Source organism: Diachasma alloeum, unplaced genomic scaffold, assembly GCF_001412515.2.
Source record: "Diachasma alloeum isolate Michigan unplaced genomic scaffold, Dall2.0 Dall_scaffold_00179, whole genome shotgun sequence".
Classification (NCBI taxonomy): Eukaryota; Metazoa; Arthropoda; class Insecta; order Hymenoptera; family Braconidae; genus Diachasma; species Diachasma alloeum.
In genome coordinates, this window is record NW_021680345.1 from 2,452,269 (window position 1) to 2,476,542 (window position 24,274).

At 37.8% G+C, this 24,274-nt stretch overlaps 1 protein-coding gene across 1 annotated transcript in view; it reads left to right on the forward strand.

Moving 5' to 3' along the window:
- The window catches only part of LOC107041240, a 51,048-nt gene extending 42,270 nt beyond the window's left edge, over nucleotides 1-8,778 (forward strand). Inside the window, exon 2 of the mRNA XM_015261694.1 lies at nucleotides 5,189-8,778. Coding sequence (XP_015117180.1) covers nucleotides 5,189-6,940 — 1,752 coding nt within the window. The 3' untranslated portion in view covers nucleotides 6,941-8,778. The remainder of the gene's footprint in view (nucleotides 1-5,188) is intronic.
- The last annotated feature ends 15,496 nt before the right edge of the window (nucleotides 8,779-24,274 follow it).

Here is a 24,274-nt window from a genome sequence, read left to right on the forward strand (position 1 = left end):
GTTTATCAAGAAATATTTTGTCCCTAAGTCAAGATGCACACTGATAGAATGATTCATTTATTCCAAACGAGATTCGTTAACTATTAACGAATGAACATTTGGTGGGACCGAATAGACCGGAACCTTCAACCAAAATCCATTCGTTAACAATAACTAATCCATTCTATCAGTGCAAGATTACAAAATTTCTGTCATATCATTATTATTATTTCATTTAAGAATGCATTTCTTCCTAGAGTAGAATTTGCCACGATTTTCTAGTACTTTTTATTCAACATTTCTCTCCGTGTGGACAAATCAGGCTAAAAACCGACTCAATTTTTCGACTCGGGCTCCCACCCCTCATCTTCCAAAATCATCCTCACCGTTACCAAATTAGCATTATTGCAATCTGCAGAACGATGTTGAAGGAATGCTTCCGATAATTGAGAGACTTCTCAGTAATCTCAACTTGTCAGCCAGGGTTTGCCATATTGGCTCTTCATACAGTGTATCGCATACCGTGTTGAGATCAAGCCAATGTAATTAGTCCGATACCAGCCAGAACACTGGGAGCACGCACGTATGAGTAACCCATGTCTATACACAATGTAAAAGTCAAGTATGTGGTTTTGTCAGAGTGCTCGACAACGCCCCAGCAGACAGGTGACCTTGATTGGTCTCTTTCTTTGCATTCTTTGGAATCCAATGCTGTGTTACTCACATATGTACATTTTTTATATACATCTCTCAACTATCTGTTCCTGAAATGATAAAGAATAACCTTCAATCTGGAAAAATCAAATATCAAATGCATTTTTCATGGCTTTTATTCCATCCGAAACTTGATCCGATAAGGGAATTCATAGGTGGGGCAAAACAGATGATGACATTGAGCAATCAGCGAAATTGCCGCTCAAAAGCTCAGCGGAACTGTGTTGCTGCAGTAACTAAGAGAATCCCCGGCCCGTGTATTTTACGATTTCAATAAACAAAAGTTGAACAAAAAGATTTATTCCACGTTCACAGGTAATTTTGAACTTTCAATCAATAGGAAATGGGGGGATAAAAGTGAAATAGTTGTCAGATAAGCCAAGAACTCGATTTGAAAAAGTGCAAAATCATGAAATTTTGAGATTAAAGATGGAAATTTTCAGCGAGTCGAGTTGTCAGCAGATTTTAATAATTCATTGGTGTAAGTCTGGGCCGAAAAAAAGATGTTGATGTGTTCCATATATTTGAAAGTAAGAATACAAGTTCTTATGGATTTTTCATTGCCGAAGTTTTGGTGTGAAAAGGAAAAATCAAACCCCGTGGGTATTCCCTCATGATGCGACCACTTGAGGGTTAAAATCGAAAATAGAATTTCCATGAAAGTTGTTAAGGGAAGACCGCGGTGAAATTAAAATGTTGCATACACTGATAGAAAGGTTTAGTTATCCTTAACGAATGGATTTGGTTGGAGACGGGGGTTTATTCGGTTCCAACCAAAAACCCAACCTCCAACCAAAATCCATTCGTTAACAATAACTAATCGGTTCTATCAGTGTGGACTCATTATATGTGTCGATTAATCCAGGAAATTTTTAATTCGAGGGTGACGATTGCGCATAATACTTAACATCAAAGAATTATTATTGTTTTTTGAAAATGCGTCCAATTATTCATGTGTTAAGGGGATACGTCGGTGAAATTTAAAAGTCTTCACTGGGCCTTGGGACCCATTGAACAATTTGTGATATATGACGGAATATGGAATAACTAGGGAAAATCGCGAATCCTATCGATTTTGCCCCGTATAACCATGAAAAACTTCATTTTTTTCCTGTTTTCATCTTCAAAATGCTCCTTGCGCCGTAGTTTTCATACGATTTTACCTTTTTTTAAAATGTTTGTTACACTCCAAAGAATAAAGTTAAGCATCCGTTCTACTTTATTCGCAATCTTTTATGAATAAATGAATTTTGAATTTCATAAATTTTACTCTACTCTAGAGACGCAAAAAGATGTTACCCTAAAGGCCGCCCTAATTCCCATTCATGATTGAAAAATACTGTCAGCGGTGACAACGAAAAACCCTCAACCAAAGGGGTTGGGTATCACCACTCATGATTCATTCCACAGGTGAATTCCCCAACAAACTGATAAAGACTTATCCTCCAATACCCCGAGTGTATCGAATATTGCCGGCATGAAGTGAAGCCGATAGAGCGTGACCCCACAGTGGCCAGCGTAACGCTTGTTCCCCTTTCAACAGGAAACCATTCTAGTTCAACCGGTCGCAAGACCCAGTGGAAACAAACACTGGGAGGCGTGAATTCACCGAGAAAACGCCTACGCAAAATTCACCACTTTTTACACTACAATTTTTATCCACATTCAATTTTTTCCCCCTCATTTATTTTTACTGATCAGCCATTACGCCCGAAGGTGTCACGACTTGTGTCACGATATTCCACGTAAATACTGGCTTTACTTCCAGCCTAATGGTATTCCAGTGTTTATTGGAGTATCGAGAGACTGAAAATGGCTTCACCCTTTCAACAATTCCGCGTGATGGAACATTTTATGTTTGACTTGAAACAACACTCAGATGTATTCAACTGAGGGCTCAAGGTCATCGGTGATTTGAATGCCTGTAGATACAAACAGCATGAAGTGAGTCTCTCACATTGAGTTCCGCGAAATTCAAACTGTTTCTCTAATAAATTTATCTATCTGTAAGATTTTGTACAACTTTAAAAATGAGGAGAAAAAAAATAAAAATAAATAGAAAGGGCCACCAAATGATTATATCATGGAGAGCGAATGAACAACAAAGACGGAAGATTACGAAATTAAAACAAAAAAAAGAATACGTATACATAATTTTAATTAGCATGAGATATAATTAGACGTTTATGCCAAATAATCCTTTATCTGATTCTTCCATTTAACTATAAACAAAATATCGCCAGAGTGGCGTCGTCAAAGTACAATGTAAATCGTCAATTATTATTTTTCCAAAATTATCAATTTTTAGCATTCTTCATACCATCAACATATCCCAGGATCTCCACACGATTAAATATAATAACAACAATATCTCCACTCTTACCTCCAATAATTCTCTTTCTTATTAATTAAATAGCCGTTTAAAGTAGAAAAATTAGTTTCTCCTTTCTTTGCCAATAAAAATAATATGAACACACGTAATGAATTACGAAACGAAATATTGCTGTGCAAGACGATAAATAGATTAATAATGAGAAAGGCGCTCAGACTACTGATCAAAATTATCCTGCAAGGGATTCTAGTTTACGGTCGACCGTGTTGACTCGACAAGTGCTAAGTAGCGAGAGAGCGAGTTGGATTTCGGCTGCGACAGCCGGACCTGACTATTAAACTCATTTTATTTCGCGCCATCCTTCGAATCCTCCCAATCATCACATATCTAATCTGGGTCAAATTACACTCGTATGAGTTTGGTATTAAAATCGTGGAGGAATTTAAGCCCTCGAATTTTACGACTCAGCACTAAAATGCATTCAACGACTTCATTCTCATTCAATAAAAGCCATCAACATATTTTACACAATGTCACACAAGTTTATGTGTCTATTTCCATTCTGAATTATCGAGGCTTATCCTGACCACAAAGATCCACTCATTCTCGTTCAGTACCATCATATATCACGATGGCCACGGTCACTGACAGCTTCAATTAAATTCATACCCGGACTCGTTACATCCTCGAAAAACCAATCTTCATGTTGCATTTGGAACCGAGAAAACAGTACTTCAGCCTCTCTGGTTGAGATATTTTTTTATCCTCATTTCCCCACCCAAGTAACTCACATGATTTACGCGGTATGCTGTCGACGGCCCAACGACTTGTGAACACATGGGTAGATTGTGATTTTTTTTATTCATCTGTAATAACAAGGAACATTGCTGTTGAACTTGCCTCACTCCAAGGACAAGTGGAAAAAAAATATTGAAGGAATATTGTGAATGTCATAATTCACTCGTAACTCGGTCTTTACGTTTTTTACATTGGTAATAAAGTTTAATTTTATTGAAGAGTAGACTTGCGATACTGCTTGACCACATCCCAATTTATGACTGGGCATGATTCGGAAAAAGAGACGGGAATAAACTGGTAGAATTAGGAGTTACACGCAACATAATGAGTGAAACGCAATCATTCAATTTGTCTACATGGTATTGAATGGTTGTGTTCTACAATTGGCCTTCATGTTTGATATGATGGCGCAAGGGTCTGATTGTGGAATGGTAAAGGCTCTTTACTAAACAGCAAGTTATAGATCAGGGATTCCGGGACTACTTTTTAGTCCGGGTGTTCTAGAAGAAACGGCGTATCTCGAGAGAATAATTTAGAAACCTCCATCTCAGAATTCGTATTTAATAAGATTCAACTGAACATTGAGGGTCCAATAGGTTTAATTCTATTGTTCCCACACTAGCACTATCTCAGCTAAAATTAAAAGACCCATATTGCAAATTAAAATTGCTTATTGCAATAAATTCGTTGGTATAATTTATCTATGAGATAGTGCTTTCTTGTGAAATCGTCACTAATTTTCAGTAAAATGTCACCAAATTTTAATAATAGAAATCACTGATAATCAAGGTTATTCCAATCAGTGTTAACTATCACCAATAATTGATTATAGAATCATAAACATCAGTGACACGTCCCTGGAAGTCATTGACATGTTTCTAAAAATTAAGTTTTTTCTTCTCTGTTTTTTCAAATTTTAATTCCGAGATAGAGCTGTTTCAATTATTCTCCGGATAATGCCTTCCCTTTCCGGACACATCGTACTCTACTTTTCACTGCAAAGATGATAATTGTCATAGACAAAGTGTCTCAGAAGTGCATTAAATTTGCAACTATGTCGGACAGTATTAGTCCAATTGGACTGTTTTCAAGTGAGAAAATGCTAAAGACTTCCAATTCTAAAGAGATCCCACAGTTGATTGTTAGCCCTCACAATTTCGCTACTGCATCTCGCTTTAGCTCATGGTTTTCAAGTACAAATGGCGATAAAAGAAGGAGCACACAATCAACATTAGAATTCAATTTATCGAATACATATTCCTGACGTATTCATTCCTCCCCGATTAAAACATGTCTCAATAAATCTCCCTCAGCCTTCTCCCCACATTCATCAGACACAATCTAACCATCACCATTGATTTCCAGGTACTGTTGGACGCAGCACTAGTGTGGGAGCATACAACCGCAGCGCCAGTCAAGCGTAATGACATCCTAGCTGGCACTGAATTCCTATCAGTCTTCATAAACGGTGCAATGGCACCAACACCCCGTAGACGTGGCTTCCGACGTGGTTACCAGGTACAGGACAGCGTTGCTGCCGAGTCACGACAGAGTGAGGCCTCAATATACCGGATATCCCGGGCACCATCGAGTCCAAGGCCGACGATAACACGACCCAGTCACCGAGAGATTGGCGCCAGGCTATATCCAATAAGTCACAAATCGCTGGAGCACAATAGACAGAGTTTCACTCCAGTTGTCGAGGATATTGGAACGACCGAGGAGATTGGATTGAAGTTGAAAGCACCGACACCGGCAACAGGAGGCAGTCATCATCATCACAATCATCATCATCATCAGATAGTGAGGATCAATGGTACGCGGGGTTTAGGTAACGGTAAGACTGTTAATAGAAAGGTCATCGGGGTCAGCGTGACATCAACAGTTGAGGCAACACCTTACAAGGTGAGGGTCGAGCACTACGACAACGATCAGCTCAGCATGGTGACTAGACCCCCCGCGGATTTGCCAGCATCGCAGGGAACTTTTTCTACAGTTAGAACTACGAAGCCTACCTCAACTCTGGGAATCTCGTCGAGACCTTTCACAACGTCCACAACTACCGTCAGTACATCAATAACGAGAGGCTCAACGGCCACAACTCCACCGGCACGATTGGTCACTGAAGAACTGAGCAACATTGTTTCTGAGTCAAATCGCAGTGGCTTCTCGGTTGACGAAGGACTACCAAGAACAAGCTGGCAAGCGAGGTCTTCCGTCACCCCTGGCGTTGGGCCAACAATTCCTCATTCGACTCCGTCCTCGAGATCTCCAAAGGTGGAACTGGACTCAGTGCCCGTTGGAAGTTCCTCAGAACCTGTGGAACAGAGCTACGAGCTTCCTGAGGACAACTCTGAACCTCCGGAGAACCACGAAGAACCTAGGGAAGTCAGTGAGCACCCGCCGCAGGGGCGAAAGGCTGGCAGACATTACGACACGTCTTTGTATAATCAACCCCCTAAAGTCTACCCTCAGCCCTCGAAGATCTACGGGAAACCTTCCAGGGTTTACTCGGAACCGTCGAAGGTTTATGGAGAACCAGAGAAGAATTACGGAGAACCCGCGAAAGTCTACTCGGAGCCTTCGAAAGTCTACAGTGAGCCTTCGAAGATTTACTCTGAACCAGCGAAAGTGTATTCAGAGCCAGCGAAAATCTACGGAGAGCCCGAGAAAATCTACTCCGAACCAGCCAAGGTTTACTCTGAACCAGCTAGGATTTATGGAGAACCCGCGAAAGTTTATGGAGAGCCGGCTAAAGTTTACAGTGAACCAGCGAAGATCTACGGCTCTGATGGAAGACCAGTGGAGCCTGTGGAGCAGAACTATGAAGTCGATGAAGCTGTCAGTGTTGGAAGCAATGGGAATGTTCATGGTGTAGTTACCGAGGCATCGAATGCGCAGACTGATGTCGATGGTCATAAAGTCGGTTACGTTGTCGAAGGGAGGAACTACAGGAAGTACAGGGTTGAGGAACGAACACCGGATGGCTTCATTGTCGGGGAGTATGGGGTTGTCAGTCATGATGATGGATCTTTGCGTGGTGTCAGGTACACCGCTGACGGAACCATCAATCCTAGGCTCATCTATGATGCACTGATGAAGTTCCTCGCTTTGTGAGGGGGCTTTTGGAAACTAAAGAAGTATAGAACGAACTTAGTAGCGAATTGGTGAAGGAAGATGAGTTTTGAGTAAAGTACGGAAGCTTTCTCGGGAATAGTTTAGAAGGTTGGGATTCAGAATCAAGTGGTAAGTGATTACTTGTTTATGTCAGAAGGTTGACGGAGGTGATCAGCAGCACATTGATTTATGAATTTGGTCACAAAGGTTCAGCTAGGGCAGATCTTCTGATATTAACAAAGAGTGATGATGTTATCATTAAAAAAAACATCTTTTGGAAGACATTTAGAAGTCATGAATTCCGGAAAGAGTTCTAGCAATTGGATTCTTCATACAAATATCCGAAAAACTAAGAAAAAGTTTAAAAACTCCACAAAATAAGAAGAGATTGCACACTTCGAATGCATTAGGTATTGTAGGTGCATTGAGTCAAATCTATAAACAAACCGGATTATCTCAAAATGTTGCCCTCACACTGTTGATTTTAGACCAAAAAAATTGACAATGCATACCTTCTTAACAAACTGCATCAAAGTAGTCCACTCAATCGGTGTTATGACAAGCGCAACATAGTCTGCAAACCAAATCAACGACTCTTAGTGTCAAATCCGGAAAGTCCTCAGCTGAACCTTCCCTGTAGAGAATTGTATGAAGTAAAAGAAAGCCTCCTCGACATTTTACTGTAGAAATCTGGGACCTCCCAAAATAGGAATCACCTTCCTTGATCATTTTGCTACAGAATTGCCTTCGACACGTCGGCGAACGACTGATTTTATTAATTTCTTCGCTCTTGCCAACTCAACTGCCTCATCTTGTAATGTTTAATAGAATTCTCACTCTAAGATAATGCGCCTAGAACAATGTTCGATTATTTCTCATTTCTGGAATTCTCGGATTGAACATTTTCCTAGGTGTTAGAAACGCTTCTGTGACGATTTAATCCACCCGGAAATGAGGATCAAAGTGGCCTGAGTCCCAACGACTCCGCTTCTACGACCATAAATGGCAAACTCGTCACGGCAGCGTTTCCGGTAACAACCCACGTGTGTTAAACGTCAAATCATAATATGTAGTAATTTGATTTTATGATGGATCACTGGTTAGTTCTTTAAGGACATTGAAGACGCCGACTCATTGCATGGGTTCAACGTCCCAGGAGGTATCTCAATAAACGAGAGACGTTTGATTAATCTCTAGTAATAATCGTATGAATAATAGCGGTATTTTACGGTATGTTTTAGTCCATTGTCTTCATATTACCTCAATCATTGAGATAGTTCCTCTTGGATTGTTTAGTCGTTTTGTTTATTACGAGTGTCTCAAAATGTGTGCGTGCGAATAATGAGGTGCTCGATTGTTTTTTATCTAATCATCTGAGGTGCAGTCATTTCGGCATTGGCAATAGCCGTTTTTCATGGAGACGACGGGAGAACATGTGTGCAATTTTTAAATATTTATGATTAGTGTTAAATGAACGAAGATGATAATGTGATGAAAATGTCTCGATCGAAATTAAAAATGAGAATGGAAAAGATAAATTGCCAATTGTTATGAATATATGCTCAACGTTGACGATTTTATGAATGATGGGAAAATTAATTTATGCATGGATGACGAGTTTTTGAATAGACGGAATGAAATTTCACTCATTGTTCATTGTAAATTACATTGATTTATTTAATAATCTCAATCATTATCTGGATTAACGTTTTTTAAAATTGCGAACTACGAATGCTCATACTCGAGATAGTTTATTAATTAATTGATAAATTGATGAGACAGTGCAGTGTAAGTAATATTTACTGTTGTAGAATGTATAAAGCTGTGCTACCGCCATTCCTCGGGAGAAACGAATTATGAATAAATTCACCGACATAAATTGTTTTGATTGTTTTTTTCACCTTCGTTTTTATTATTTTACCTGAAATATGATGGGGAAATGGGGTAGTTGGGAGTAACTAAATGATCATAAAGCTGTCAAACGTGACAGGGATTGCACGATCATCGGATCGCTGGGGATTAATGAGGGGTAATTTGAGGGAAAGAGATCAGCGGGGAATGCAGATTGGGAATTTCCATAAATAAAACCGTCATTAATCTGGTATTCGGGGCCTTGGTTGGATCGCTGAATGTACACAGAGCCGGTGGGCATCGCGGGTGATTTTTCTGAGATGTTCGTTGACCCTTTTACATAAAAAAGATGTTAAATAGTGGGATCGTTATAATGCAATCATGGTTCTTGCTTATTTTTCAAGACTTGGTTTTTTAATTTATGTGGAGATAACTCAATTTTGCTGGAAGTTGTGAAAAAACAGAAACAATTTAATGAACACATGTGAAAAATCGTATAAAGATGTTCTATAGGACATTTAAATTTATGGTTATTCAACGTAAAGCCTTATAGGTTCGCCATATTTCATGAGTCTCAATTCTTTTTGACGTTCTAATACACCGTTATTCTATATAAAGTCTTACAGGTTCACCATATTTCATGAGTCTTAATTCATTTTGCTTATTATTATTACTGGTATCGTGGAATTTGAAAAAAATTCTTAGGATTCTGATAGGAATTTTTATGTACAAATTGTGATAAACCCGTAGAATTCGTTATAGAATCGACCTATGAGAACGTCCTGTAGAACGTCTTTATACGATTTGTTCATACGTGAATTTATTGCTGAGTTTGACAATAATGTCATTTTATTCAAGGAAATAGAACAATTTAGTCAATTGCGAAATTCATTGTGAAATACACTGAAAAACATCAGTGAGAAATTGTTGTAAAATCTAGATGATCGGGGACGACATGTTCTTTGGGGGAATTTCATAGAAAATTTGAAGCGAAGAATAAATTTTTCCCTGTGTATCTTATCTATGTGAGAAACTGAATGAGATAGCCAACTTTTTGTAGAGCAGCGGGATATTTGCAAGGGGTTTGTGTAAAAATTTCGTCATTTCCCTAACATCTTGAAATATCTATTTGAAATTAATCTAGAGGAAAGAAAAACAGAAGAAATATCAAATTTCAGAGGTCGTGAAGTGTATCATTTGAAACAGTTTGGAAATATTTTAAAGATCTCCCAAAAATTAGAAAGTCTATTTTTTGAAGGAAATTCTTTGAAGAATTGAACAATTGCAACTTTGCAAGATTGCAATTTTTTTCGTAAATAATCTATGAACAGTCAATTTTCCACCCTAAAAGGTACTATTTCCTAACATTTACCTGAAAAGTTCACTTTTCGGGGCGATTTAGCGAGCGTCGTATTTGTTTTTCGCACGACGTGCGTAAAATTCAGAGGTCGTGTGGGAAATAAATTCCCGTGCGTAAGGCTTTACCCACGACCTTGAATTTTACGCACTCCGTGCAAAAAAACAAATATTCTACCCCCACTGTATCCCTCAAAAAGTAAACTAGGCCGGTATTACAAAAAAATAGAAGGGTTACACGTGTGTGCGAAAATTTTCATTTTACGCACGAGTGATGAAATAGTATATTTCGGTCCGATTGCGTCAGTTTTTTTTTACTCGTGGGAGGTGCGCAGCGCTTGCCGAAGGCGAGTGCGTAAAATTTTATGCAAAGTACGTAATATTTAATGCCAAGCGTGCGTAAAATTTCACTTTACGCACAAGTTATGAAATCTACTATTTTCGAATTCATCGCAATTCCATGACTTTTCAAATGTTGCTCACGCCATTTAATTGAATCCGAATCTATAATATGTTCCGTAAAAAGCTATGAAAAATAATTAGATATCCTACACATGAACGTGAATTTTCTTGCGTGCTTTAGGTTTTATGCATTTTTTTTCTCTATTGAAAAATAAAGGAAAGAGTAAAATGACAACATTTCATATTTCGAGTACCCATTGGAATCCCAAAGGCATCAATTGCATCCAAGTGATCTATCATTCCTGTCTGCCAACAAGGACTATCCATTATCCATTGAAAAATACCTATACAACATTGCAAGTGCACTCTCGAAGCTATTAATCTTGAATTTTTTCACTTAATATTCGCCTTCAGGCGTCCCAATCCACTCCTCCCTGTGTTATCGAATGAAAGCGTTAAAATTCTATTTTCCTCTCACAATGTGACTCCCATAATCCGCTTGTTAGTTCTGCCCGGTAATCCGTGAACTGTCTGTCAAAATGATTGGATTTTTGCATAATTTTTTTTTATCGCGCTCCTCGATGCTTCCATTGTCCCGGACTCCTCGGCTCCGATTTGTTTGTCTCCTCGGATTTTTTTCCTGCACCGCGCTCTAACCGTGTTGCACAAGTCGGTTAATAAAGTGAAAAACGCGCGAGGTGGGCATACTAAAGCGGGTGGATCAGGTATTGTACGAGTTTTCGAGGGTGAACGAGTGTCCCATCGCTTGCGCAATCCTGTGACAAAGAAACTCGTTAGCCATATGCATAATGTGGATTTTTTTTGCGGACGATTTTTGTGCAGCCAAAATCGTAAACAACGTTTGTGCAATTGGATTTGGGTGAGTATTTTAAATGCTAATTTGGAATGAGACACGAAACTCATTTGGCAATTCTTTTTGTGAATTTTTCATATGGAAAACCCATTATCATGTATACTGAGAGAAAAATTTGCGCGAACATGGAGAGAATTAAAATGTGAACATAGTAATTGAGGACTACACTGTTGGAAAAAAAAGGAAATTTCATGGACAGTTGACCACTAATTTTCAGAACTGTGACACTAAATGCGATTTAGTTTCACTGAACATTCAGTAAAATTCCAGAATTTTAAGCAGCATAAAGGCGAGATTCGTTAATTTATTTGAACTTCCAATGTAATATGAATATTCAGTGTTAAATGACATTTTCAGTGAGATTTAAAATTTCATAATTTTTTTCCCTCAAATGTCCTGAAAACTCTGGAATATATTTACCAGAATTTTCTGATTTTGTATTCACTTTCAGGGGAAAATGGAACTGAAATTTACAGTTCTCTTTGATTTTTTCACAAAATTTTCAATTTTCAATTTTCAATGTTCCCTCTCCCCCTCCTCTTATTTAGAATGTATTCATTCTACGTGGAGCACAATTATTGATAATAATTTTCAACAATCATATTGACCCAGTCGCCGGAAAGTTTGGACTTTCCGCCCCCCAAACAGGGCAGGAAGTGATTGATTCCCTCCCGCGGGAGGAAAGTAAGTCCCGAGGTCGGAAAGAGCCTCCTTAGGGAGGATAGTACTCACTTTCTGCCCTACTTGAAAATAGTAAGTGCACCACGGGCGGACAGACATTCCCGACGACAGAGTTGGGTGATGTCCGAAGTGAAAAAAAGGCCACAGGCTCGAGGGCCGAAGGCCCGAACGCACTCGTCACGAATGTCCAACTTTCCGCCCTTGGTACAATATACTATTCTCTTTGTGGTTATCAAAAATCCGAAGGCTGTTCAGTAGCATAACTCCGATCGATTTGAATAATTGACACAGGTATGTAACCTCAGAAAAACATCAACATAACTACCGTAGTATCTGTTACATTCGTCATAACAGTCCCTTGAATAGTCACTCTGCATATCAACTTCTACATAAAATCCAACAAACGTCAAGTCGTTACTCTTCAAACCTCGCTTCCTAATCCATTCCAATACACCTCCTCGTGAAAATCTCTTGCACGTAGGAAACTTAATTAGAAAAAAAATTCACCCGAGTCCATTAAATATGAGAATATGTTGATACATTCCACTTCGACGTGGACAGACGTTTGATTGACTGATAATCGAAACCTCACAAACGGAATTTGTACTGTAATAGATCACCGATAAATATTCAAAGTGACAATTGATAAATAAAAAAAAAATTAAAACATAAGGAAACATCGTTTGACAAATTTGTGATCAATGTGTCGACATTTATCACGCAAGATTGTAGTAAAAAACAAGAACACGCAAAAATCTGTCAATTTCCTTTATTTTTATGTACATAAGATGTGATTGACTCATCATTCAAAATGTTTAAGTGCTTAAAAAAACGACAAAAAATAGTTTAGCATGGCAAAGTGAATAAAGGGACACCTGACAGTCGCGCAGAGTTCCTCCTCGACGCCTCGGCGCCATGTAAATTGACGGCGTCACTCAAGTCCTTGAGAGAACAAATTTTTTGCGACTCCTGCTCCTCCTTTTTCTGCTCCTTAGCGATATCGCATGCAGCTAAACAAAATGAGGTGTCTTGAAACAACAAATTATTGGAGTAAAACAAGGTTTTTGAACAAAAAATATTTCTTCAAGCGGAGATGCGTAAGAACCCGGTATGCAGTAGATCATGTCTGGAGATAATTTTCAAGATCACCGGAACTACCAGTGTGTACTATTGGGAAATTATTCTTGCTATTTCGAATGGAAAATCTTGAAATTTTCAATAAGGCCTAATTTATGAGAAATTTCCACATCTGTTGGGATTGACAAATCGATTTATTTCGGGAACATTCAATGGAATTGAATTTTTAGGTCCATATAACAATGATTATTTCCCCCATCACCCTTCCAAACAATATACTGAGTGAAAAACGACAAAGTTCTCAAACAAGTCTTACTTATGCCAAGAAAATAGTTTTTTGAAGTTTATCAAAAAGGATTTTTTGTGCCAATCATGCAGAGAGTGCGCCGGAATGAAAAATTTTTGTCGCAAAAATAGATTTAGTAGTTAAAAAAAATTGCGTTCTCTGTCCACGCAAGAAATGTACTACTCCTTCGTTATTCGATACTCCCACACGTATTTTGCTCTTAAAAAATCTTTGTTTTATTAATTATCAACGATCGTAGAACATGAAACGATTGAAATTTGTTGACTTTTCACGACAAATAAAAAGTCACGAGAATCTGGAATTTGATTGACGCGCCAAACATTTGAATAACACATGAAGCTGTTGCACAAATTCCAAAACATTTCTAATATTCCATACGATTTAGAGTTCAGACATCTCAATTTCCCTCATAGGCTTATTATTATATTAGTCTTGCCACGAATAAAAACAGGATTTCATGTCAAAAGCTGTCATGGCAAAGACCGTTCGGAATTGATGCCTTTTTTAGATCTGGAATGAAGGCCAGGAAGCGTCAGGGCAAATGGAGCATCAATCCGAGGTATTCTGAATACATCTCGGGATATAAATAAGCCATTAATTATTCATCCCCGTTAGGTATACACAAGTTTTTTGGGTGATTCCGTTGTACAAAAGGGCACTGAACGTCCTTGGTTGGCACTTTTTCTCCTGGTCTGCTCTCAGAACACCATTTTAGATCTATTTTTATGAATTACAACTTCGGAATTGTTATAAAATTATTCTTTGTATTGAAGTGTATTCGACATACGCAAGAATTTGAGGAAAATTCGCTGGAAATTGCCCCAAAGTTCTACACTCTTGAAAATTTTGCACTGAAATTTCCGGGGAGAGTCTTGGAAAATTCGAACAAATAACATTTTTACCGAAAAATCAAGAAATTTTCCTATTGAAAATTCATAATCGCATGGGGGAATCCGTGGGAACTGTAAGGTTCCGTTGAATGATTTCGGAGAAATTAGTGAAAAGTAGGGAAAATTCAGGGAAATCTCTCCTGGAATTACAGATTCCTCTGAATTTTCAGGGAAATCCCTCAAAAAAATTTGAAACTATATTAGTCGACGCGCTCCGCGCGCGTATGTCCTGCTCCATGGAGCTCAATGTATGTCAATTGTAGTAAATAGTGTTATATTATATTCTATATTACACTATATTATATAAACTATGTGGAATATATGTACAATATATAATAGAGTACTATATTTATTATAAAATATAATGTAGGTAACAAAAATTGAATAACAAACTGATGCCAATAATAACATACATTGAGTATACGATGTTGACTATATTGCATATACCATTATATATGCATAATGTATTATAATATAGTATAGTATAAAACATAATATAACATAGTATTATCGTGATATCTTTAATGTATGTTATCATCATTTATAAAAAAACTAATGACACAATACGCCGAATAAATTGGTTTCGAAAAACGTTAGACTGGATTTTCATTAAAGGATTGCAAGAATTTTAAAGGAATTGGATAAAATGAAGCATTAAACAGGACCAAATTTTTGACTCGCGGTAATCACAACGACGATGTGGAGACGATGGTTAGGTTTATAGGTAGCTTTATCCTTACGATTGATGCTCTTGAATACCCAGAATAACTGTCATCGATAGCATCTTTAATAGGAATTTCACTAATCCGTAACAATTTTTTCTCAATCAAAAAATATGGGGAATTGTTGCACTCGATTAACAGCACAATATCGTCAACTAATGAAAGTCCACCTCCGTGTCGATAAATCACACGACTCAATTAATTATTCCATAAGTAATGAGCCCTCGAGTTCCTTCGACTCCACCCCATGAAACCGATCATCAATAGCCACCCGATTTATAGTATCCTTCGAATATAAAATGACAGTGTGTTGAGAGGAGCCAGCCCAGATAACCCGAAGGGACAACCACAGGAGGTTCCGGTGTGCCCTGAAATGCTCAATAATTGATCATTGGTTTGGAAGCAAGGTCTGTTACACATACACGTACCCTCGAAAAACCCGTTTCTACGCATAATCGATGCAAATAACGTGACAAGTTGGAATGAGAAATGGACCAATTGGGTGTGGGTACAATTTATGGTACTGTGATAAGTTTATCGAATGCGACAGGTGATTATAGTCCTCTCGGGAATTATGCTTCCTTTTTGGCGTCATCAATTCCAATTCTGGGGTCATAAATTGAATATCAATTTTTGCGTCATTGGAATATTCATCGGATAAATTACCATTTGAATTTTTCATAAGTCACGCGAGCTTTTAAAAAGTATTTTTCGAATCGACTGACAGCAATGACTTGATAGAAAACGGATTTATCAAAAGTTGGTAATGCAGAAAACCCATTTTAAAATTCGAAATTACTCAAGGAAATACCTGGAAATGCATGTTTTTATTTTTTATTTTTTACTTTGATTTTTTTTTCTAGTAAAACTAGTAAAATGCTGTTCTACTTTTTAATCGGACATCAGAGCTTTCATTTAAGTACCGTTTGACCCTCAGTTTCCGGACATTTTACAATGATTTTATTACTTAAACTTTACAGGTGAACCGTTAGAAGATATTTTAAGGATCTGAAAAAATTAGAAACTGACTTTTGGAGAAAGATTGATGAAATAATTAAAAAATTATACTTTTTGCCAATTGAAAGCATTTCCTATGAATAATTTATAAACAATCAATTTTCCACCATAAAAATCACTTGTTCGGAATCGTGACAAATTTATTCATATTCAGAATTTTACCAGAAATCGATTTTATTGTGAGTAAATAATTGAAATTGTTCTCACGTTCGGAAACCGTACTGAACAATTTCAATTATTGACTTATAAACAACGAATGTTAAAAAAATAATTGTTTGCAAAATTTAATTTTAGTGACGTTGGATATTCATTCATATTCATTTTTTCAAATTTTTCGTACGCAATTTAATTGACAAATTTGATGATGAAAAATGGATGAATCTATCGAGTGATCTGTACCAAACTATAAAAGATACTTGGATACCCTTAAGACTTCTTTCGTATTTTTCATTTTGCCGCACATAAAAAGTTTGTTTTAAATGCATCTTTTACAGTAACGTGGTAAATATTTATTTATCTGAAATTGATAAATCGATTTCGTTTTACCATTTAATCACTGATTTACCGATCGTTGCTAATTTTACGTGGTAAAACAGATTCATTCAAATTCAAATCACAAAGTCCCAAGTAAACACCGCCGCGTGACGACTCTCGAACCAACCCTGACCCTCTCCGCCCCGAAATACGTTTTTTTCACCCCCGGCCATCTCACTGTGCAAATAATTGAAATTCTAATCCCCGTCGGCTCCCGCAAAAACTCTGTGGAATGACAGTCACGTTAATCGAATCAGACAATGGAGAATCGTTCTGAAGAAGTGGCAGTGCGTACTGGAGGGCGCGTAACCCCGGAATTGATCGCCTACTACTTTTTTGTGTAACATTGAGGAGGAGAGTAAACTCCGGGGCAGCACGCGTATATTGAAGTAAAAAGCCCATAGGGCCACACGTGACTTTGCATGAGGCTTCTGGGAGATGACAAGAGCCACTTGGACAACTAAATCTCGGGTAATCGTTTTTGAGGGCTGAGAAAATAGGTTGAAAGCCTTTGAAAATATTTTTTAAGGATGAAATTTCAATTGGGAATGGAAACTACGTTGAGAGCGCGTGGAATGCACGATTATCCATGAAAGTCCGAAATATGGGATCAGAATGATCTATTGAACGGATGTGATTACAATGGTAAAACGATTCATTTAGTGTTAACAAGGTTTGTTGCCCTAGTAGAAATTTCACGGCCCAAAAACATCGCGGCGGCGCTGGCGCGCGACATTCAATGTTATAGGCAGTTTGACACTTTGGCTCAATATCGCAGAATTTCGTTCAATTTCTACGAGGGTGGCTGTGAACAAATAGTGGAGTTGAAATGGACGCGCATGAACAAATTTCATAGAAAAACATAACGAATTTGAGAGAAAATTCTATTGAACTTCTTTTGGAAATTCTATTATTAGTTTTGGCTGATTCTATTGAAAAATTTTTCAGCTTTTTGAAAACCATTTTGGATTCTGATGGTTGGGATTTGTCGTGGATTAATCTCAGGAGCGAAGCGGTAAACCGGGTTAAGTCGATTTTAACTGTTGACCAGTTTTTGACGAATATCTGGGAATCTAAAAGAGATACAAAAATTGTTGTCATAACCTTTTTTGTAGAGCCAACTGAGGGTTATAAAAAAGGTTATGAGCAAAATTTTGCTATCTCTCTTAGATTCCGAGATATTCATCAAAAAATGGCCAAAAGGAAAAATCGACTTGACCCGGTTTACCGCTTCGCTACTGATTTGTTTTGGGATGAATTAGTTTGGGGTGAATTGCCCGGGATGAATTGGTTTGGGATGAATAGTCCTGGATGAATTCACCTAGAACCCGCAACTTTTTTGTCAATCAAAAACTATGGAGAATCGTTGCACTCGATTAATAGCACAATATCGTCAATTTCGATTTAATAAAAAATCCCAAATTTTAAATTCTGAAAACCACAACAAACAATCGCATGTATACAAACAAGCTCCCTCCAGTTGAGTGGTTCATCGAGATTCCGTTGGTATTTTTTTCCGGTATACAAGAAAACAAGAGAATGATGGAGTAAAAGTGGGGGTGCAAAAACAGGTAGAGACTGAAAGCGGGACAGGGCACAATAGCTCTCTCGCGGTAAACACTGAACACTGAGGCTTTGTCCTTGAATGACCCGAGCAGGATAATGAGGAAGAAATTAGTGGTGCGTGAAGGTACGAAGGAGAGTAAGAAACCCCACCTGTGTTAACCCCCTTTGCGCTTTACTCCCTCTCAACAGGCCACGTCCGTCACTCCTCCACAATCTCACCGTAGTTCTCTCCTTTTTGCCTTTTCTTCCAATATTTTCAACTGAGAGCCCTCGCGCCCGATCCTACGCGAGGGCGTATACAAAGCACTCCAGAGGCATTCAGCCAACAGATCTACTTTTTTGATAAAACATTGAATGCTGAAAAACGGTGCCCCATTCATAGACCACTGGGACTCATTCATTTGTATTTCTGTTCGAGTACAAAACCAACTGGAAATGTCATCGGTTTTCTTCATCTTAGGGGGGCTTCAATTCTTTGGTGATGAGGAGATTAAACGTTTGATTTCTGGGGAGGAATTCAGGGAGATGGGGAGATAAGATCCATTTCATTGTGGGAAATGAATTAAAGATCGTCGAGGAATTCCGTGGAGTGCAGATTATTTTGCGAAGGGATCTTCGGAAAATACTTTTTTTTAATAAATATTTCACACACTGCACTGAGAGAAAAATATGATTCTCCTGACTATATTCCATCACCATCGAACTATAGTCAAAAAGTCCTCAAGAATTTTTCATGGGTTACGGTAACTATGGCCGGAGAAGTGATTATTACAATGGAATGCAGTCATTGCTACTATTTTATAGTTCTACTCACGATAGATTTGTCGTGGTTACTTTTGAACTTTTATTAGTTTAACTGCATTTTGATTTGCAAAAATTACGCTTGTGAAGTTACTATAATGTTATGTGCCGCATACAAAAAAAATCGTATCGTTCACCAAAATTGCCTCAACTATTTTCTCATTGTAAATCGAACTTCAGATTTTTCCCTCAGTGTGGGAAAATAAATTCTAAGATCTAAAAGATATGTACGTGAGCCGAGTAATTTTTTTTCAATCGGTTAATTCTCCCAGGGATATCAAATCACGTGGTCCGACGTCCGACAAATTACGATTACCCCCATGTTTGTCGTAGATAATGTTTATAATATTCCCCAGCTATTGAAAAAAAAATTAATTAGCTGTACTACACAGTTTAGGAGATAATGAATGATGAAATGCAGGTTTCTAGCACCCGAAGCAAGGACCAAACGGGGGTTGTGGGTCCCCCGATGTCGTTTTTTTCATCTGATGAGAAAACCGTTTTTACGATTTTCTTAAAACACGAATCCGCGGTAGATTCATAAATTCCGAATATGGTGAATTTTTTTATATAATTTTCTAGTACATAGTTTCTGCGATATTCCACTCTAAAAAAATGGAAATTTCGTGAAATCATTTCCTATTTGATTCAAACAATTAATTAATAAAGAATTTTTTATTTGATTCAAACAGTTATTGTTGCCTTCATCATCAACATATGAGGATAGAAAAACTCAATAAGTTATGAGAATGCAATAAATTAAGTCATTTAGATTTTTTTCCGGAAATCCATAGGTACTAACGTTTGGTTAATATTGATTTGAGATATACCTTAAGGATATCCGAATACTTTGGCTATTTTTTCTTCGGTGAAATAGTTTTATACTATTGTAATCGAACATCGAAGCTTTCATTTGAACCCCATTTGACCCTAAGTTTCTGAGCATTTTACGATATTTTTATCATTTAAACTTTGCAGGTCTGAATTTGAATCTTTTAAAAATCTGAAAAAAAATTAGGAAGTTTACTTTTGGAGAAAGATTGATAGAATAATTGAAAAATTTCAATTTTTGACAATTAAGAGCATTTTTTATAAATAATTTGTAAACCGCCGAAATGCCGAGTCGAATTTTGTAAATGTCATTTCCAAACGAAAAAAAAATACAAATAGAAATAGGGTGAACAGGCCAAGGAGTTTCGTAGGGATATGATGGCTTCCATACCTTTAAGAATGAAGTTCAAATAACAAAACAAAGAATAATTAAATTAGGAAGTAGTTAAATGCAGCCGAAACCTCTAATTTCTGTACGACTGGGCCATATTTTTTTCTATTTATTAACTGTTGATCAATAGAAAAAAAAATGATCACATGATTATACACGAGTAATATTATTGAAAGGTGAAATTTTCATTTTATTTATGAAATATTCAATGGAGGTTGAAATCGTCCAAAAACTAACCCCCGTCCAGAAATTGACTTGCTTACCCTAGATGAAAAAATTTTTTTCATTAGTCGAATTAGAAATTCTATTAATCAAAAATCAAGCTCGAACTCGTCAAAAATAGTAGATCAGATGTAAATATTTGTTTCTGTAAAGCCTGTTCAAGAGGGTGATAGACGTTCTCTCAAAGTATTTGGAGTGCAAACGCGAAGGCGAGGGGTTGAGAAATAATGCACGTGAACGAGGTGTACTTTGCCTCGGTTCTCCCCTTGATTTTCAAGTCTCTTAAAATCGAGGGAGGGCCCCTTGGCCTCTCCTCCAGGAACAAAACACCTTCATGTACCACACTGGCCCGCATGTCCCCAAGAAGGACCCCCACCGTTGTGGGAAAATATGCCACAGTAACAAGTAGCTTGTCCCGCATATTTTCACTTGTAAAAAAATGAACACATTTTGAAATAATTTTTTTTACCATGTTTAATGGTTCTGCTGGCAGGGACAAATCACTCAACACCTGAAGGTGTCACTATGAATTATGAATGTGTGCCACTTAGGACTCACTTAGGTACAGGGGAACTGACAAAGTATCTGTCGTGTTATTTGAAATATTGAGGATATCCTCGTGATTAATTATTCGTGGGAAATTTTGCGGAAAAATTTGACTCAATTTTTATTATACTAGAAAAGGAACACCCGCATACTTAAGCTAGTGTTTCAATGTATTTTTTTCTCCTTTCATTTATTTTTGAACATAATAAAAATAAGGATTTTGACCTTCTTGACCCTTGTAACCTTGCTGTACCCTGAGACCCTTATGGCCCTTATGACCCTAAAGGCCCCAAGGATCCGCAGGGGCGCAAAGGTCGCCTCCGTTACCCCTTCTCGTAACATCAAATAGACTCATAATCAAATAAGGGATTTTACTATAAAACTTGAACTGAATTGACCTGAGACAAAAATTTTCGACTCGGCATGCTGAGGATTTTTTTTCCGTTTGCAGTAACGCATAAAGATTTTAAAAAACTCCTTCATTTGCTGTTTCATTCATCGCCGAATTAGACATTGATAACGCAATATTTTTGGCAAATAAAATTGAAATGTTTTCGCCCCAAACAGATAACGCAGGTAATGTATCCATTTGTATATCAGTAGAATCATCCCCGTCGACTCGGCATGCTGAGGATTTTTTTTTCCGTTTGCAGTAACGCATAAAGATTTTAAAAAACTCCTTCATTTGCTTTTTCTTTCATCGCCGAATTAGACACTGATAACGCAATATTTTTGGCAAATAAAATTGAAATGTTTTCGCCCCAAACAGATAACGCAGGTAATGTATCCATTTGTATATCAGTAGAATCATCCCCGTCGTTGACTAATGATGGCCATCTGACGATGGTAGCATCGCTCAGTCGGTTTCCCATGGGTTATTCACCGGTCACGTGTATTGTATCACCTATCCTCCTCTCACCCCCGCGCACATGAGCCGGAGATGTCGTTCTCGTGTCTCTCCCTCGGCCCCTGGAACCGGTGGCGGTGCTGTGCACGCATGCGGGGGTGTTTCACAGTGGGCGTGGACGAATATGCGTACCAGACCCTTTCTCCTGCACCCCAAATTTGTTTATCGCTGCAATCGTCGACTGTGTGATTGTCGCACTCGACTCTGACGAACAAAACACTTGTCATATTACAACGAACGAGTGAATGCAGAAACGAATGGAACGAATTTACGCTCCCCGGTTTGGGGGAGGGATGAGAGTGGAGTGGAGAGGACTCGAGGTGTGAATCGAAGGTGAAAATAAATCGCACCTTCGATGATGGAATTCACGGTGGGGGGCTTCAGCTGTGAGCACCGCGTGTCCATTGGAAATTGATCGGCGCTGGTCGGGAGGGCGATTAGATCGACCGGCATTCGCGAGATGGTCGTCGTGTGAATTCTTCTATTCAGGGAACATGTGACGTCGATACTATGAATCACGCCGACCAGATTACAGCCTCTCCTCCCTTTTTTATGTCGGCAATCGTTAAAATGATTTGATAAAATTTCTCTAACGTAGATAAAATTTGATCATCATCTATTAATTTTTACTAAATTTCGGGATAGAAATGAGAAAACGATGACTCATGATACACTTTTATAGAACGGTAGGACAATTTTTCTTTAATTGTTCGCTAATGACTGGACGAAATTGATTTTTTTTTCAAGTGTAGGTATTGTTGATCCCTATCAATCGCCATTAATTAAATTTTAATTCATCCATTAGTTTTTTGAATTTTTGAATTTTTGCGAAAATCGTTTGGTCCAAGATGACTAACATAAATGTGCTGAATTGACTGAATGATGGCTTAGAAAATTTGTTTGGATTTCCTTTTGACCGAGTTCGAAGGTGAAAACGATAGTAATAATCGCACTCGCCTGCGGCGAGAGCTACACATCTCTCTAAACAAACTTTTACACGTTACGGGGGGACTACCACGAGCTTTAAAAGTCGCGGGCTATTGGAACGAGATTTCTCATACATTGAAGATCGATTATATGTCTAAAAACAAATAATTGATGCAAAAAAATTAATTGTTAGTTATAGTTCAGGGCCTCTAATTTTTTAGCTATAGAGATTTTTACGATTTTTTTTTTTGAAATTCAACTCCTACACCGCTCATATCGTTTTTTTTTTTTCAAATAAAAAATTGCACCATTCATGTAAAATAGCTTGAAAAATGTTTCTGAAAAAAATCGAGAATATATTGTAACTATTTTACGGATAATTTTGCAGCTTATTTTACGTGAATGACGCAAATTTTTATATTAAACAAAACGGAATTAGTGTGTAGGAATCGAATTTCAAAAAACTAATTCGTCACTGTTATTGTACACATTTTTTCAAAAATTAAAAAAAAAACCTCTGTAGCTAAAAAATTCGAGGCCCTGAACTATTCTTAACATTTTAAGCGTGTGCGGGGCAAACGAACAATGAACAATTAATTTTTTATTAGTTTTAATTATTCGTCGTTAGACATATATAATCGATCTTCAATGCATGAGAAATCTCCTTCCAATAACCCGCGATTTTTAAAACTCATTGTAGTCTCTCCTTAAGACAATTACCATGGGGAAAATACCCTGAAAATCTAGTGACTTTAAAATGAAGGGGCGCAATAGTATAGTCAATAGACCCATTAAAGGCACTTGACTATCTTTCAAGACGGTAAAGCGAAAAAAAATCCCAGTAATAACAATAAATACGTCGACTTCAATTTAAAATTCTATTCATTCCAGCGAATTGATATTTCTCACAAAATCATTAGATTCAATCATTTAGCAAATTTGGGGAAAATACGTTGTGTCCTCCACGGCGCCTTGTTTTACAACTTTTAGCAGGTAAACGCGTCTGTCCCATGGCCCATACACAAAACGAAACCGTTAATACCCGCACACTTTTAATACCACCTCAGGGCAACAACTTTTTTTTCCTCTCATTCTTCTTCTTTCACCTCTGCCAAATGAGCCCGGCAACTGTGTAATCCGTCATTGTGTATAATCACGCGTATGTACGCAAATGCAGGGACTCTGGGTCTCTTGTTGCCCTTGCAGGGAGTTGTTTGGCTCTGTTTACCGAGGACCGATAGGTCCTAATGCGAACAGTCCCTCTGACGCAATTTTCCTGCCTTCAGAGAAGGTTTAGGTACCAAAAAAAATAGGTTAAACCCCAGATGCAATAAAGTTCTTAACATCTACGGGAATGCTACGTTGTCATTCACTTTGGACCTCACCTTTCCTCTCGTTACGGAAATTTCCACAAATTTCGGAGTTTAGTTCA